The 14,070-nt window shown below is 35.0% G+C and overlaps 1 protein-coding gene across 2 annotated transcripts in view; it reads left to right on the forward strand.

Moving 5' to 3' along the window:
- The window catches only part of LOC131040594 (uncharacterized), a 129,834-nt gene that overhangs the window by 33,119 nt on the left and 82,645 nt on the right, over positions 1 to 14,070 (forward strand). For both annotated transcript variants that reach the window (XM_057973546.2, XM_057973547.2), the window contains exon 7: positions 10,365 to 10,491. In XM_057973546.2, coding sequence (XP_057829529.2) covers positions 10,365 to 10,491 — 127 coding nt within the window. The remainder of the gene's footprint in view (positions 1 to 10,364; positions 10,492 to 14,070) is intronic.

Here is a 14,070-nt window from a genome sequence, read left to right on the forward strand (position 1 = left end):
ACATGGTGAAAGACCATACAAACCTGAAAGCAAGCATTTTCTTGATGGGAAAAGCATAGACTGGTTAAATATCACTATTTGTAATCGGGTTTCAAAATCCCGATTACAGGTAAAATACATTACTTGAAAGGAAGAACACAAGCTTGTCTTATTGGGAATGCACATAGCATCTCTAACAGTTATGGCCATGATTGGTATGAAAGGCAAATTCAACTTGTAATGCAAATGGGAAAAACTTTGCAAATCATCCATAATGGGGGTGAAACAATGCAGATGAAGAACTTTGACACTTGGAATAAAAGAAACTTGCAACCGCATTGTGGAGATCCGACCATGGAGGAAAGATACAAAAGTTTCTTTAGATAGAAAACGTTTTCAGCAAACCCTAACCATTTGGGCAAAGAAAGAAATGCATCAATAAATAGTAACAAAGAAACAAAAATCTGTACCATGTCTTAGCAAATCTGCCCCAGATGATTTGACTTAGCAACAAAGACTCAGCTCTTCCTTAAAACGTGAAGAGAAGATGAAAACACAGATCAAAACACCTCCTCTACACACGTGGCCATGAAAGAAGAGGAGAAAACCAATTAAAAATGTGCAAAAATGTGGCATGAGTAGGGCAAGAAACAAGGATTCATTGAAGTTGCAGATCTGCCAAGTGTTCTTCATGTTAAAAATCTCTCCGATCAGGGTACATATGAGCAAGAACAAGTAAAAATCAGTTGCAAAACTGATTTCGGGTTTGGAAATACTTTTTAGAAGTTTAAAATGACTTGTAATTCTTTACTTGAATCAAATCGGTTTTTTCATGACCCATTACAAGTTAGTTTTTACAAATAACTTGTAATAGGGTCTTTAAAATCACTTTACAAGTTACTTTTAAGAAAAATACATAAAACTCACCAAAAGACTTGTAATCGGGTTTCAGAAACCCAATTACAAGTTTTAAAACTTACAAAACAAAGAAAAATAAAGGAAAGAGTAGGAACTTTAAAGGGGAATTATAAGTTCTTATAAACTTGTAATTTTAAATTCACTTGCGATATGATCAAAAAGTCCCTACAAAGTGACTTTAAAGACAAATAATAGGAATGGAAAAGATATAACAAGTTACAAGCTACACATCTTTATAAGATTTCACTTGTAACTGTTTGAATAAGTTCCTATTACTTTAAAAGCAAAAGTCTCTTTTACTTGCAAAAGAAGGAAAATTTCCCACTTGTAGTTTAGAGATCAAAACCTGATTTTGGAGGAAAGACCAAGCAAACGAACTTAGAATGCGATAAAATTTGAAACGTGGATCAAGGGTGAACTGAAGATCAGTTCAGTTATGAGAGAAGCAAGTAGTTTGCCTCAAAAAGTGTGCCTTAGAGCCTTAAAAATGCAAATTTAGTACTAAAATCTTCAACTTGTAGTGATTGCTCTGAAACCCGAAATTGAACAGAAAGCTAGGAAAATGAAGGCCAAAACTCACCAAAACCTAGACAACGATGGCAAAGACACCCCTTGATGATTTCACCTTGTAAAATGTGCCTTGGAGACAAAAACGACACATTTTAAGCAAAAATTTGTAGGGATTGTCATGTTTTCGAAAATTAAAAAATGAGGACAACAACGAACTTGAAGTAAGTGGTGCATTTAATGCATAAATGTACATCATTTTGGGCATGTAAAATTAATTGTATATGGGCATGATGGGTCATTAATTGTTGATTGCCACCTTGTTGCAGCATGAGTGGAGAATCTTCTAGGGGAAACCCCAATTAGGGTTTGCATGTCCTCAAGGCTTGAGGCCTATATAAGGGGGTGACCCCTTCATTTGTAAGGGGAGGAAGTTTTGTATGAAATTGTTGCGATGAGTTTTTGAGATAATAATAGTGAAACATTGTTCTTTGATGGTGTCCACTTTATTTATTTTTTCAAAACTTGCATGGTTTCACCTTCCTCACTTAGAGTAGAATTTTGTTTTCTCAGTTGTTAGATAAAGTGCTTTGGTTTGAATGAAGAATGTAATGGTGTTTGATGAATTTCCATGGTTCATACATTTTGCATCTTGTTGATTATAAGATGTAGTGTAAAGTTAGTCTGAACCCCTAAATTTATGCTAAGTTCGATTGTGAATAGTCGTTTGGATTGCAACATGTGAAAATCCTTAAACATCCTCAGAAGATTGCATCGGTTCCTGCAGAGTTGTAGTTAATCTTGGTGAAGTAGAGCTTGGTTTATTTGGAAATTGTCCACTAGAGAACTATCCATTGATATCACTGCCCTTAGGAGTAGATTTAGATCTTCTAAACCTTTTTCCCTTCAATTTTAGTTGATTCCAATTCAGTTCATTTGAATCGGAAGCATCACAAAATTGCCATATTTGATGATGAAATTCCAGCCACAACAAAGAAGTGAAAGAATGATTCAAACGTAAGTCCCCTTGGATTACCGGCGTATCACACCAAGCCAACTGAGTCAGGTCTATAGCATAAAGAATCCTTGGAGTCGATTGTTTGAACTTCTTGCAATCTTAGCATACAATCGTACTTTGATCAAGAGAGAGTAAAATGACCGTTAGACAACTTTATTATGTGTTCGACACTGTCATAAAAAACACACCAACACTACCCAAACAACCAAACTTAACTAATATTATTAATTACTAGCTTCTATTTAATAAATTAATATTAATGTTAATATCAATTATTTATTATTATAGACAAATGTTAAACTATGTTGTGCACTAATTTGTAACTTCACCCCTTCATTGTGGACATAGGAGAAGGAACTTATTCTTGAGCTGCATTGATGGTTGGTCTTGACCAGTCTTTGTCTCCATCTTTGACTATTGAGATTCACATCATCAAATCTCTTGGGATGTTGATTTCCAATGATAATGAATTGTATGCGAAAAAAAATAAAAAATGGTGATTGTACAATCATTAGTTGCTCTTTGCACATGTTTTTGAAAAATGATATCTCCCTTACAATATTTTCTCCTTTTTGAAAAATTCTCCTCGAGCTCCAACTTAGAGATTAGGATTTACATCAATAATCTCCTTGCCAAAGAAAAGTTTTCACCACCAAGTTGTGTAATGCTATGTGAAGTTTGAATAGGTTTAGATGAGGGGTGTTGACCTGTTATCAAATACCAAGCTTGAGTTGTTATGCCCAAAGTGTTGTTCTAGTATGTCAAGTGGAGGGAGCTTGAGTGTGGAGATTGTACCAGTCATTAGACAAGTAAATGACAAAAGTGTTGTCCTCATTTTTGGATTTTCAAATAAGTGATAACACGTCCAAATTTTTGCTCAAAATGTGTCATTTTTGTCTCCAAGGCACATTTTACGAGGTGTAAAACTCACATTTATTAGCGCGAAATCATCAAGGGGTGTCTTTACCATCATTGTCCAAGTTTTGGTAAGTTGAAGAGTTTCAGAGGAGTCACTGCAGGTTGAAGATTTTACTCCTAAGGCACACTTTTTGAGGTAAAATTTTCACTTCTTGTTGAATTGGACTGATCTTCGGTCCATCCTTGATTCACCTTTCAAATTTCATCACGTTTCGAGTTCATTTGCTATGCTTTTCCTTCAAAATCGAGTTTTATTCTTTGGACTGCAAGTGGAAAATTTTCTTTCCTTTACAAATTTAGAGTTTCCTTTATGTTTTAGTGTTGTAGGGGTTTTTACTAGCAATTACAAGTGCACTTTATTTCGGTCTTGTAACTTGTAACTTGCTTTTTATTTCCCCTTTCCCCTTTTTGTCTTTTAAGTTGTTTGTAGGAACGTTTTAGACAAATTACAAGTGAAATTAAAAATACAAGTTTAATGAGAACTTGTAAGTTCTCATAAAAGTTCCTACTTTGTGCTTTTAAGTTTTAATAGGGATTTTATTTCCCTATTACAAGTCTTTTAAGTTTTTCAAGTGTTTTGTCTTACTTGTAATGGGAATTTTATTTCCCTATTACAAGTTTTTATGTTTTTATTCCTTTTAAACTTGTAATGGGGATTTTATTTCCCTATTATAAGTCTTTATGTTTTTAAAAGTTGTAAGAGGGATTTTATTTCCCTATTACAAGTTGTTTTGTTATTTCTTTTTGCTTTTCTTCCTTTCAAACCAGAATTTGCTCAAGTGAAGGAAAAAGTAATGCAATTTAAAACTTGTAAAGGGGTTTTAAAAACCCGATTGCATCTTTGGAGGGCACATTTGCTTGTAGCTGGAGAGGAAAAACCTGATCTGCATTCTTACTCTCACAAATCTGATTTTTGTGGCATTATTCCCTTGAATCCATCCCACATTCTTCCTATGCTGTTGGAAATCGATGGTTGGTGCCACTTTTTTGGGATTCAATGGTTTTGGCAAACATGTGCATAAATGTGGGTATTTTTGGCTCCGGTTTTTGCTTTGTAAGCTCCACGTTTTGGGTGCCCATGTTTTGCCATTGTTGCCACATTTGCAACACGTTTTGCATCCTTCATTCATTGAAGAGTGTTTGACATCAAATGTAACTCTCCTTCCAAGCTGTTTTTTGTGGAATGGGTTAAATGCAAAATTGATTTGTTTGCTGCATGGGATACCAACGTGTTGGCTTTGTTGATTTTTATTCCTGTGATAATGTCTTATTGTTGATTTTTATTCCTGTGATAATGTCTTTTTAGTTCCTACTTTGTGTCTTATTCTTAAATTTTGAAGGCCTTAAGGCCAATTTAACATTTAATTTTATCCGACTGAAGCTATAAATCATCAACACTCTCTCTTAGCTAGGGAGGATAAAAGATATTGGGAGCAATATTCATAAATCGTATGATGCTTATCTTGGGACCATAGTTTCAAGATGTGAATTGCCTCTGTCGGCGATTCTATTCACAAACTCTTGAGTGGATTGCCTCTGTCGGCGATTCTATCCATAAGCTCTTGTGTGGATTGCCTTTGTCGGCGATTCTATCCACAAGCTCTTGTGTGGATTGCCTCAGTCGCCGATTCTATCCATGAGCTCTCACGTGGATTGCCTCAGTTGGCGATTCTATCCACAAGCTCTTACGTGGATTGCCTCAGTCGGCGATGGCGATTCTATCCACAAGCTCTTACGTGGATTGCCTCAGTCGGCGATTCTATCCATGAGCTCTTGTGTGGATTGCCTCGGTCGGCGATTCTATCCATGAGCTCTCACGTGGATTGCCTCGGTCGGCGATTCTATCCACAAGCTCTTATGTGTGGATTGCCTTAGTCGGCGATTCTATCCACAATCTTGAGTTATTGTAAGATCGTCACCTTCCAATAACCTCAAAAAAATACAAGTGGAAATCATTTGGAAGTCGTCACTTCCTTATGATTTACACAAGGCCTATAAAATAATTATTAGTATTAATAATAATAATCAATATTTACAATTTTACCTCAGAAGTGCTCAATCTTTATTAGTAAGCTCTCTCTCAATCACAAGGTATCTTGAGTTTCTTCTAGAGAACATATTTTTCTGAACATACGTCTGAATTTTTGACTTCAGCAAGGGAAGCTTGTAGTTTAAGTTTGAGAGGACAAGTTCTTGCAATGTGGCCATATTCGTCACATATGAAACATTGTACTTTAGAGGAGTTTCTAGGCTTCTTGAATGATCGATTACCATATGTTTTTTTGTCCTTTTTCCTTTTCAAACTAGAGACTAGAACTTGAACATCTTCATCAATAGGTTTCATGATTCCTCTTGATATTAGGTTACACTCTTCTTGAATGCAATCAGCTTTTAGTCTATCAAATTTGGGAACTTTGGATCGAGCACTAACTCCTTGTCTAAAGTTTTCCCATGAGATAGGGAGCCCATTTAGAGTTATCATAGTTAGCTCCTTATTATCATAAATGTGACCAATTGATGAGAGCTGGTTCCTTAATTCTGTTATCCTCATAAAATATGAAGTGATAGTCTCTTCTTTACTCATTTTAATATTAGAAAGTTGATTTTTAAGTGCGAGGATTCTGCTCGTGTTGTTAATCTCAAACATGTCTTTCAAGGCTTTGAACATGTCATATGCAGAATCTAACCTTGTAATGATAGGTAGTAGGTGACTCTTTACTCCATCTACTAATAACTCCATTACTTTAATATTGTTCTTTTCCCACAGGTTTAGAAGGATTCTCTATTATTGTTTTTAACTCACTCTTCCTTAGTACCAACATCATTCGTAGTTTCCATGAATCATAGTTTGAGGCACCTTCAAGTCTGTCTTCGAATCTGATTCCATTCGTCATTTTAAAATACAAACTTTCAAGGAGATATCAATATGATCTTAATCGGATCTTCCTTCAGGTGGTTAGGCTTTATAGAAGGAAACCTGGCTCTGATACCATGTTGATTTTTACTCCTGTGATAATGTCTTATTGGTCTGCAGGTTTAGTGTTGTTGTCGCAGTCGCAGTACTTTGTACTCTGCACTGTCCTGCGCTGTCCTCACTGTCCTCCACTTTTGCTCCCTTTCTGCTTGTCGACTGCATACTATGTATATTGTTCGTTGTAGGATAAGAACAAGCTGCTGGAGAAGATTCTCTGAATGCCGAAGTATGTCAATGAATGGATACGATCTGCAGAACTGTGTATATTTTTCCATTCCAAGAAGGAGAGATATGGTCTTCCTTTATATCCGATGAAGGTGATCTACACCCAAGAGTGGGCACCCCTTCCAAGTGACACGACTTCACAAAATGCATCGAACACAATCACTAAGGGTGGCGGACTTGCAAGACGACTCTTTATTAGCACGTCTTCATTAGGAACCGACTAATGCCAAGAGTCACTTATTAATCATCGGTTATGTTATGATTAATCCGAACATTCATTAAGCAAGACGTGGTTTCATTTAGTTATACAATTAAATATAGTAATAATTATTATTATCTAATCAATTTAACAATAATAATAATAAATAACATAATGATATATATTATTAAATGTTGAAGGCCTTAAGGCCAATTTAACATTTAATTTTATCCGACTGAAGCTATAAATCATCAACAGGCTTCTTTACCTATTTATAAGAGCATTACGGTTTCTCCCAAGTTCATTTGTTTTGACCAAGCAAGATTTCGGGTTTTATAAATCTGATTACAAATTAAAGTTTTTTTCCCTCTTCCAAAGTTGTCAAGCTGAAAATGTGTCTTTCCTTGTCACATAAAGTTTGCCATTACCAGTCAAAATTATTCTTTCCATTTTCCTCTCATGTCAAAACCCCATTTCATCCATTCATTTCACACCTTCACTCATTTTTCCCATTTAAAGTCTACTTGCAGTCGAAATTTTAAAACCCGATTGCAGTTTTGTCTTCACTTGCAGTCAGCCTTCCAAAACCTGAAATTGGTCCAAAATGCACTCAAAAACACTTTAAAATGAGTCTCTAGTGTCCAATTACAAGTGCAAACTTGTATTTTCCCATTACACATATGGAGTTGCATGTTTGTTCTCCACAATTGCAAGTTAATGCTCTTGTTTTTCCACACATGTAATGTAGTTTCCAGAACTCAAAATTCACTTGTGAGCTCATTTTTGCATCAATTTATGCCTTCCCTTGTCAGTCTTGTTTGGACACATGACCTACCAAATCAATGGATTAAGGCATGGGCCTTATTCTACAAGCAGATTCCAAGATCGGAGGATGATACAAAGAAAGATTAATAACATGATGGAGCCACACAAGGAGATGAATGAGTGATATGAACGGTTGAGAGCATAGAATGTTTTCAAGACAGAGATAGGCTTCTTACTTCAGCCTTGCAAAGAACTTTTCTCCTGAAAAGCCAGTACTATCCCAAGCAAGAAGTTAAGATTGAAGTATGTTGGCGAAAGACACAAAGATCACTAAGGATGCAAATTCCCGTTCCGGTTCGAGATGTCTTCACCAATCCTGAATACTTCAAGTTCTAGCATCCTGAAGCAACATGAAGATTTTCAAAACAGAGGATGATGTAGTTAGAGTTGTGTCTTTGGACACATTAAATAGTTTCAGTTGTGAATTTATAATTTTTTTTTGACAAGTTTACTTGTAAATTTTTTTTTTTTGTAATTGCAAGTTTGTCACTTGCACTTTTATAATTACAAGTCAATTTAGAATAGCACTTGTAATTTTGAATAAGTCTTTTTTAGTAGTTGGAATAAGTCATGGTGGTTGAGAGAATTTCTCAAGTTAGTTAGGATCCTGCCACCTTTTTCTCAAGATTCCTCTCCTATAAATACTTGAGGGGGTCTATGGTAATTTTTATCTTTTGGCAATGCAACAAAATTCTGCTAGTTTGTATGTGCAATCTAAGACTTTGAGCTTAGATGTAAATCAAATTGCTTTCAATAAATGCGACAAGTTGTGTTGAGATTTTGTGCCAATTCAAGTTGTCGTTATGTGACAACATTTTTTGGAGTTGATTGTGATTTTTGTTTTATTGTTCAAGAGGGATTTAAATTCAATCTTGCAGTTGTATTTAGAGTTATATGTTTGGTTTTTAGATTTGGTCTTGTAGACTTTGAACTGCTTATCATATTTGAAGCTAATGTGGAAAGCTCAAGTGAGAAGATAGCTTGTAGACTTTGTGCTGCTTCTATTTTTAAGACATGTGCATGCAAGGTAAGTGCATCATGTAGTTAGACTTTGAGCTGCTACATACTGTGCTTAATTAGCAGAAAATCATCTAAAAAGGTTGATAGGAGAATAGATAGTTGAAGACTTTGAACTTTTTTTTTTTTTTCCTGTCCTAGGGAAGTGACGAAAGTCTTTGTGCTTTCATAGAAACTTTGCTTTTTTTATGTTCCAAATCCTACAAAAAAGTCTCATTTCTGTATTTGCTGTTATTTATTTCCAATTGCTATTACTTTTTTGTGAAGAGAAAAGAGTATAGTTTTTCTTGAAAGAAGAAGAAAGACTGTTGTCTCATCCATATTAGACTAGTTTAGTTTGTAGATAGGGGGAGCCTTCCCTAAATTAGGAGAGTATCATACTTGCACACTGTGGCTGAAACCTTAATTTTGCACATTTCATATTTGTAGAGGGTTGAGTTCATTGAAATGGAAAGACCAGGTCAGGAGTGACTTGTAGTCTTTGGACAAAGATCCGAGATCGAGTCAAAACTGATTCGAATATCTGAAACCAAATCAATCTCAGATTCTCAACTCATTTTTGTGTAGATGTTTGGAAAGGATTCCTTAAAAAGTCCTATGCCTCTTTATGTTCTTGAACTGTTTTAAAGAAGCCAATCAAATGAAATGGAGGTCAACAAAGGTTTTGCAATAATCTTTTTTTAATACCATATTAAAAATGAGATATGAGTGAGATCCAAAGGCTAAAACACATTGATTAATTAGTCATCTTCAACATTAATGATTTAATTCAATATTGCTTTCTAAAGCAATTCAACTTACCAACCAACCAAATGACCCAACTTAACTAATATCATTAATTGCTAACATCTATGTAAAAATTTAACATTAACATGTTAATTATTATTTATTATCACACACAAATATTAAACTATGTCATGCACTAATTTCTAACAAAGCCTGTGAGAAGTAGGAACAAGTTCTCCATAGGGCACTTATATTGGACATGTACACTTAAAAATCTCCAATGCATGAACAAAGTCAATAGTAAAAGCGTATGCTTAGAGTAAATCCCCCAATAGGAGATTAACGGTGAGGGTTTGACCTCCAATTGACCACCTAAAATTCAGGAAATGCCCTTAAAATATACGAAATGCTCCTAAAACATAGTAAATTATTGAATACTCTAAAAAATACTAGGGACAAATGAACGAAAACCAATCCTCACTAGTATACACTTCTCTAGTAATCACCCCTCACCGACTTAGAAGTATAGAAATGGGGTCGTGGATGCCACAAGTATCTGCCACATGGATCTTATTCTTTGCATGAGTTTTGGTTATTGTGAATTTTTAATTCTCATATTGCTTGAAGATAAATTTTCTTTGGTGGTTGTTTTGTAAGCATTCTAGCTTTTTCAGATTGAGCTCTACTCATCTAATTCTTCCATTTGATAAGAGATACAAAGCAGAAGAGAAACTAAATGATGAATAGCTCTTGTTGGGATAATGTTTGCACACTCTCCATGTTCCATATTCTTTGCAAAGCTTTCCTAAGAGGTTTTTTAATTTGTTTTATTGGAAAAAGAATGATATAATTTTCGTTCTAAAAACTATGATGCCACATAAGTTGCTTCTTAATAAAAGAGCAAGTTTCAAGTATGGTTCTCAAATCGCAAGACTATGCTGTTATAAATGTTGTTTGTTTCCCATAGAATTCTTTGTATTTATGTTTCACTTGCATTATAAGTGCATATCATGTTTTTGTATTTCTTGCAATTTCTAATGTTCTTCCACTTGAAATAGGTGCATAGAGTTTTACAAGCAGATATCAATACAGAAATTATGTTCAATTGTCAAATGGGCCGAGGGAGGACAACTACTGGGATGGTTATTGGCACATTGGTTTACCTCCACCGTAGTGGAGCGTCAGGTAGACATGCTTCTTGTTTCAACTATCCTTTTTAGCAGTAAATGAGTCATGGGGTGCTTACACTTGATTTATTGGTCTTGTGGCCATTTTAATAAATAGTAATAGATTCTGTATTCTGACATAAATACTCTTTTTTGGAAATATATATATATATATATATATATATATATATATATATATATATATATATATATATATATATATATATATATCATTATATGTAAGAATCAATAAAACCAATGAGTAGGTTCATTTACAAGACTATGCATAAAATGGTTGCTGTTTGATTGTAGCAAAATGTGTTGTTATAAAAACAGTCACAAACAGGTGGTCCTATTTTTTCTCTTCTTTTTTGGAATGTCTGGCAAATGAATTTTGTATATGGTTCTTTTTTGAAGTTTAGAAGTCTTAATAGTGACAAGTTTGAACTTTTGATTATATCCTATTTCTTTCCATCATAGTACAGTTTTCATTTCCTTTTTCTCTGTGCAAGTAAAGTTTGTAATATGGTGAAGTGCATTTTTCTTTCCTTTTTAAATCAGAAATATAACATTATAATAATTGGAATATTAATATACAAAGTTGCAGAAATGATAGTAGTCTGCTATTGCCGACAGCGAGAAGTTTTGCATAAACTGATTTATATTGACATATTTAATGAACAATATGTTGATGAGGAAATTCAGCACTCCTGTCAACATAGAATAGAATGCACAGAGTCTATCCTATTCGATCTTGAGTAAGGGGACTTTGTATGCCTTCAATTGTCCAAACAAAGTATAACCTCAAGGTTCCTAATGTCAAGTCATGACTAACCTTAGGATAAGTTAGGGCTGATGTGGTTTGTTGGTAATCACAAAGTGATTTGTGCCTGTTCTTTGGACGGATTTTTAGAATAAATAATACAGACAACCTTCTAAAACATCAGATTTTCAACATATATGAGGCTTTATGAACTAAGTTACTGGGTTTGCCTGTTCTAGTCCACGTACTTGAACCGGGTTTGCTCGGGTTTGGGTTTGCGTGGGGTTCGCCTTGGGTATGTACCCAAGCGTTTGGGTTTGCCAAGTACAAACCAAGGTCCGCTAGGTATGAACCTAGGTATATCCAAAGGTGCTGAGTGCCAAAACATAACAAAAACACATTTTTGACCTTTTGCAATTAAATACCCTAAAAGCACCCCTTCTATCATTGTGTTTTCGTCACACATTGATCAATGATGAAGTAGCATACTATGAAATGTATTTAGTTTTATAATTCTGAATATTTCTTTAAATTTTTACATATAATATGTATATACATACATACATACACACACACATACATGTTAATTTAGCACTTTCAGATTAATCTAAACTCAGATAATCAGAATTTAATTACTAATTAAATTGATTAGATGAAGGGTTTGTTATTTTCAGATTTAAGCATAACAAAGAAAGGAACAAAATAAACACAAGACAAGGTTACGCTGGGAAAACCTCCTAGGAGAAAAAACCCAGCCAAAAGATCCTCAGATCTGATTATGAATTATGTTCATATGAGGGTTACAACACTTATCTCAAGTACTTGAAGGTGTTTGATAATGTCTTCCACAAGACTGCACTTTCACAAGCATCAAGTAGTCACATCTGCACCTTTAACCCTTCCAACAGCAATCAGGTCCAAACCCTAGGTTGGTAATGTATGAAGTCTGTTCTTTGATTGACTGCAACTTCAGTTTGCTCTCCTTCACACCAGTTCGCTCTTCACATGAATGAATTTCACACTTTAATTGGGAGAAGTAGTTCGCTGATGTAACTGAGGTATTTTGCTGTGATGGCAGATCTAATATACTTCCTTTAGCTCGCAATGGCAGACATATGTTTATTCCTCCTTAACTCGCAATGGCAAACATATATTTATTCCTCCTTAACTCGCAACTGGCAGACATATATTTCGCATAGGATCAAATGAATAATGAATGTGTATTTTGTGTTTGGCAATTGATCTTTATTTATATGAGCATTTAACCCATATACTCCAAGTCAGCCTTAATCATTTTGGCGCCAATTTGATTTGTGGCGTGGTACATATTTTGGTATGGCGTGGAGATATGGGGCCAGTCCTGACTTGGGGGCACGTTACCTTTTTGGATAGGACCCAGTCCTATGTGGGTTCGGATGTTGCCTTAAGGCAATCCGAACCCTCTTACCTAGTTATAAACAACAATACATACATACATACACACACATACATACATGCACACACACACACACACACACACACACACACATACATACATACATACATACATACATATACGGACGAACCTAATCCACAAACCGAGAAGGCAATTTTTTTTTTCCCCAACCCACGAATCGAGTAGCATCGTCGAACCCAAACCGGTAACTTAGTTTATGAACTACTTCCACAACTGATTTCAAAAGAAAAAGCAAAAGTAAGAGTTTAGAGAGCTAATCTAGCTCAATGAAATAACTTCCAAAACAGTGGATAGAGCCGTTTAAAAACCAAGCCCAAGTTTGCCAATATAACACAACTTAGCACATGTTGGTGCAATCTTCAAAGGATTAAACAAATTTTCAGATTGCCAAAGCATATATGTTGAACTCAAAAAAAAAACATAAGCAATCCAATACAGACATTCAGTAAGTGAACTAAAGCTCTAAAAAGTTCAAACTAACTATACATAGAAACCAACATTCAGTTAATCCCTAATGTTATGAACAAAGGCTTCATCAAATACTAGTTCAGAAATCATTTCATACTAACATGCATAAATAAAACAAATAAATGGAAGAAGGGAGAACCATGCACTCACATGAAATAACACTTTAATTATTATGCCAACAATTTCCGTATTGATTTCAACAAAGTTTCTACAACAATTCAGAAAAAATCTTACAAAAATGAAAGAGGGCTTGCTCCCTTTTGTAAAGTGGAAAATTTTGGGCTTAGCAAATTCACTGTGTGGAAGGGAGAAATCACTAAGTCAATTTTCACTTGGAGGATTGTACATTCTAAAGAGGGGGGGGGGGGGGATCCACTAGATTCAGTCACTAATCAGATTAGGACTGAATACTAAGTAGATTGACTGAAACAGAATGTGTTTGACCCTCTTTTGTAAGTTGATTAGCTGAATTAAGATTAAATGCAAGAAATGTAGCCAAATCTGAGAAAACAGTGAGTTGTAAAGTCGGGATTTTGTCGTGCACATGGATTAGAGAAGTGTGATATGATTCGGAGCTTCTCTACAAAAACTACCAAAAGTAGCAGGGACTAGGGCGCCCCCCTCTTGGTCCTTTGAGATTTCCGATCGCCGAAAAGGGTTTTTTCGTCTCTATGTTTGAAGCTTATCCCGAGAGTTATAGTTGCGTACCTGTTTTTCTGCACACAAAAGAAAAGTGAAATGTGTCGAGAATAGGAGCTTGCCTATAGGTCAAACCTCGGTTTTGGAATTAACCATGTGGTTGAAATAATGTAATTGAAATGACTGAAAGTAGAAATCCTCCTCTTTGAGGGGATGCTGAATTGATTGAAAATGAAATGCTTATACCTCCTTGTGAAGTTTTGCTTGCTTCC

This window comes from Cryptomeria japonica, chromosome 4, assembly GCF_030272615.1.
Source record: "Cryptomeria japonica chromosome 4, Sugi_1.0, whole genome shotgun sequence".
Taxonomy (NCBI): domain Eukaryota; kingdom Viridiplantae; phylum Streptophyta; class Pinopsida; order Cupressales; family Cupressaceae; genus Cryptomeria; species Cryptomeria japonica.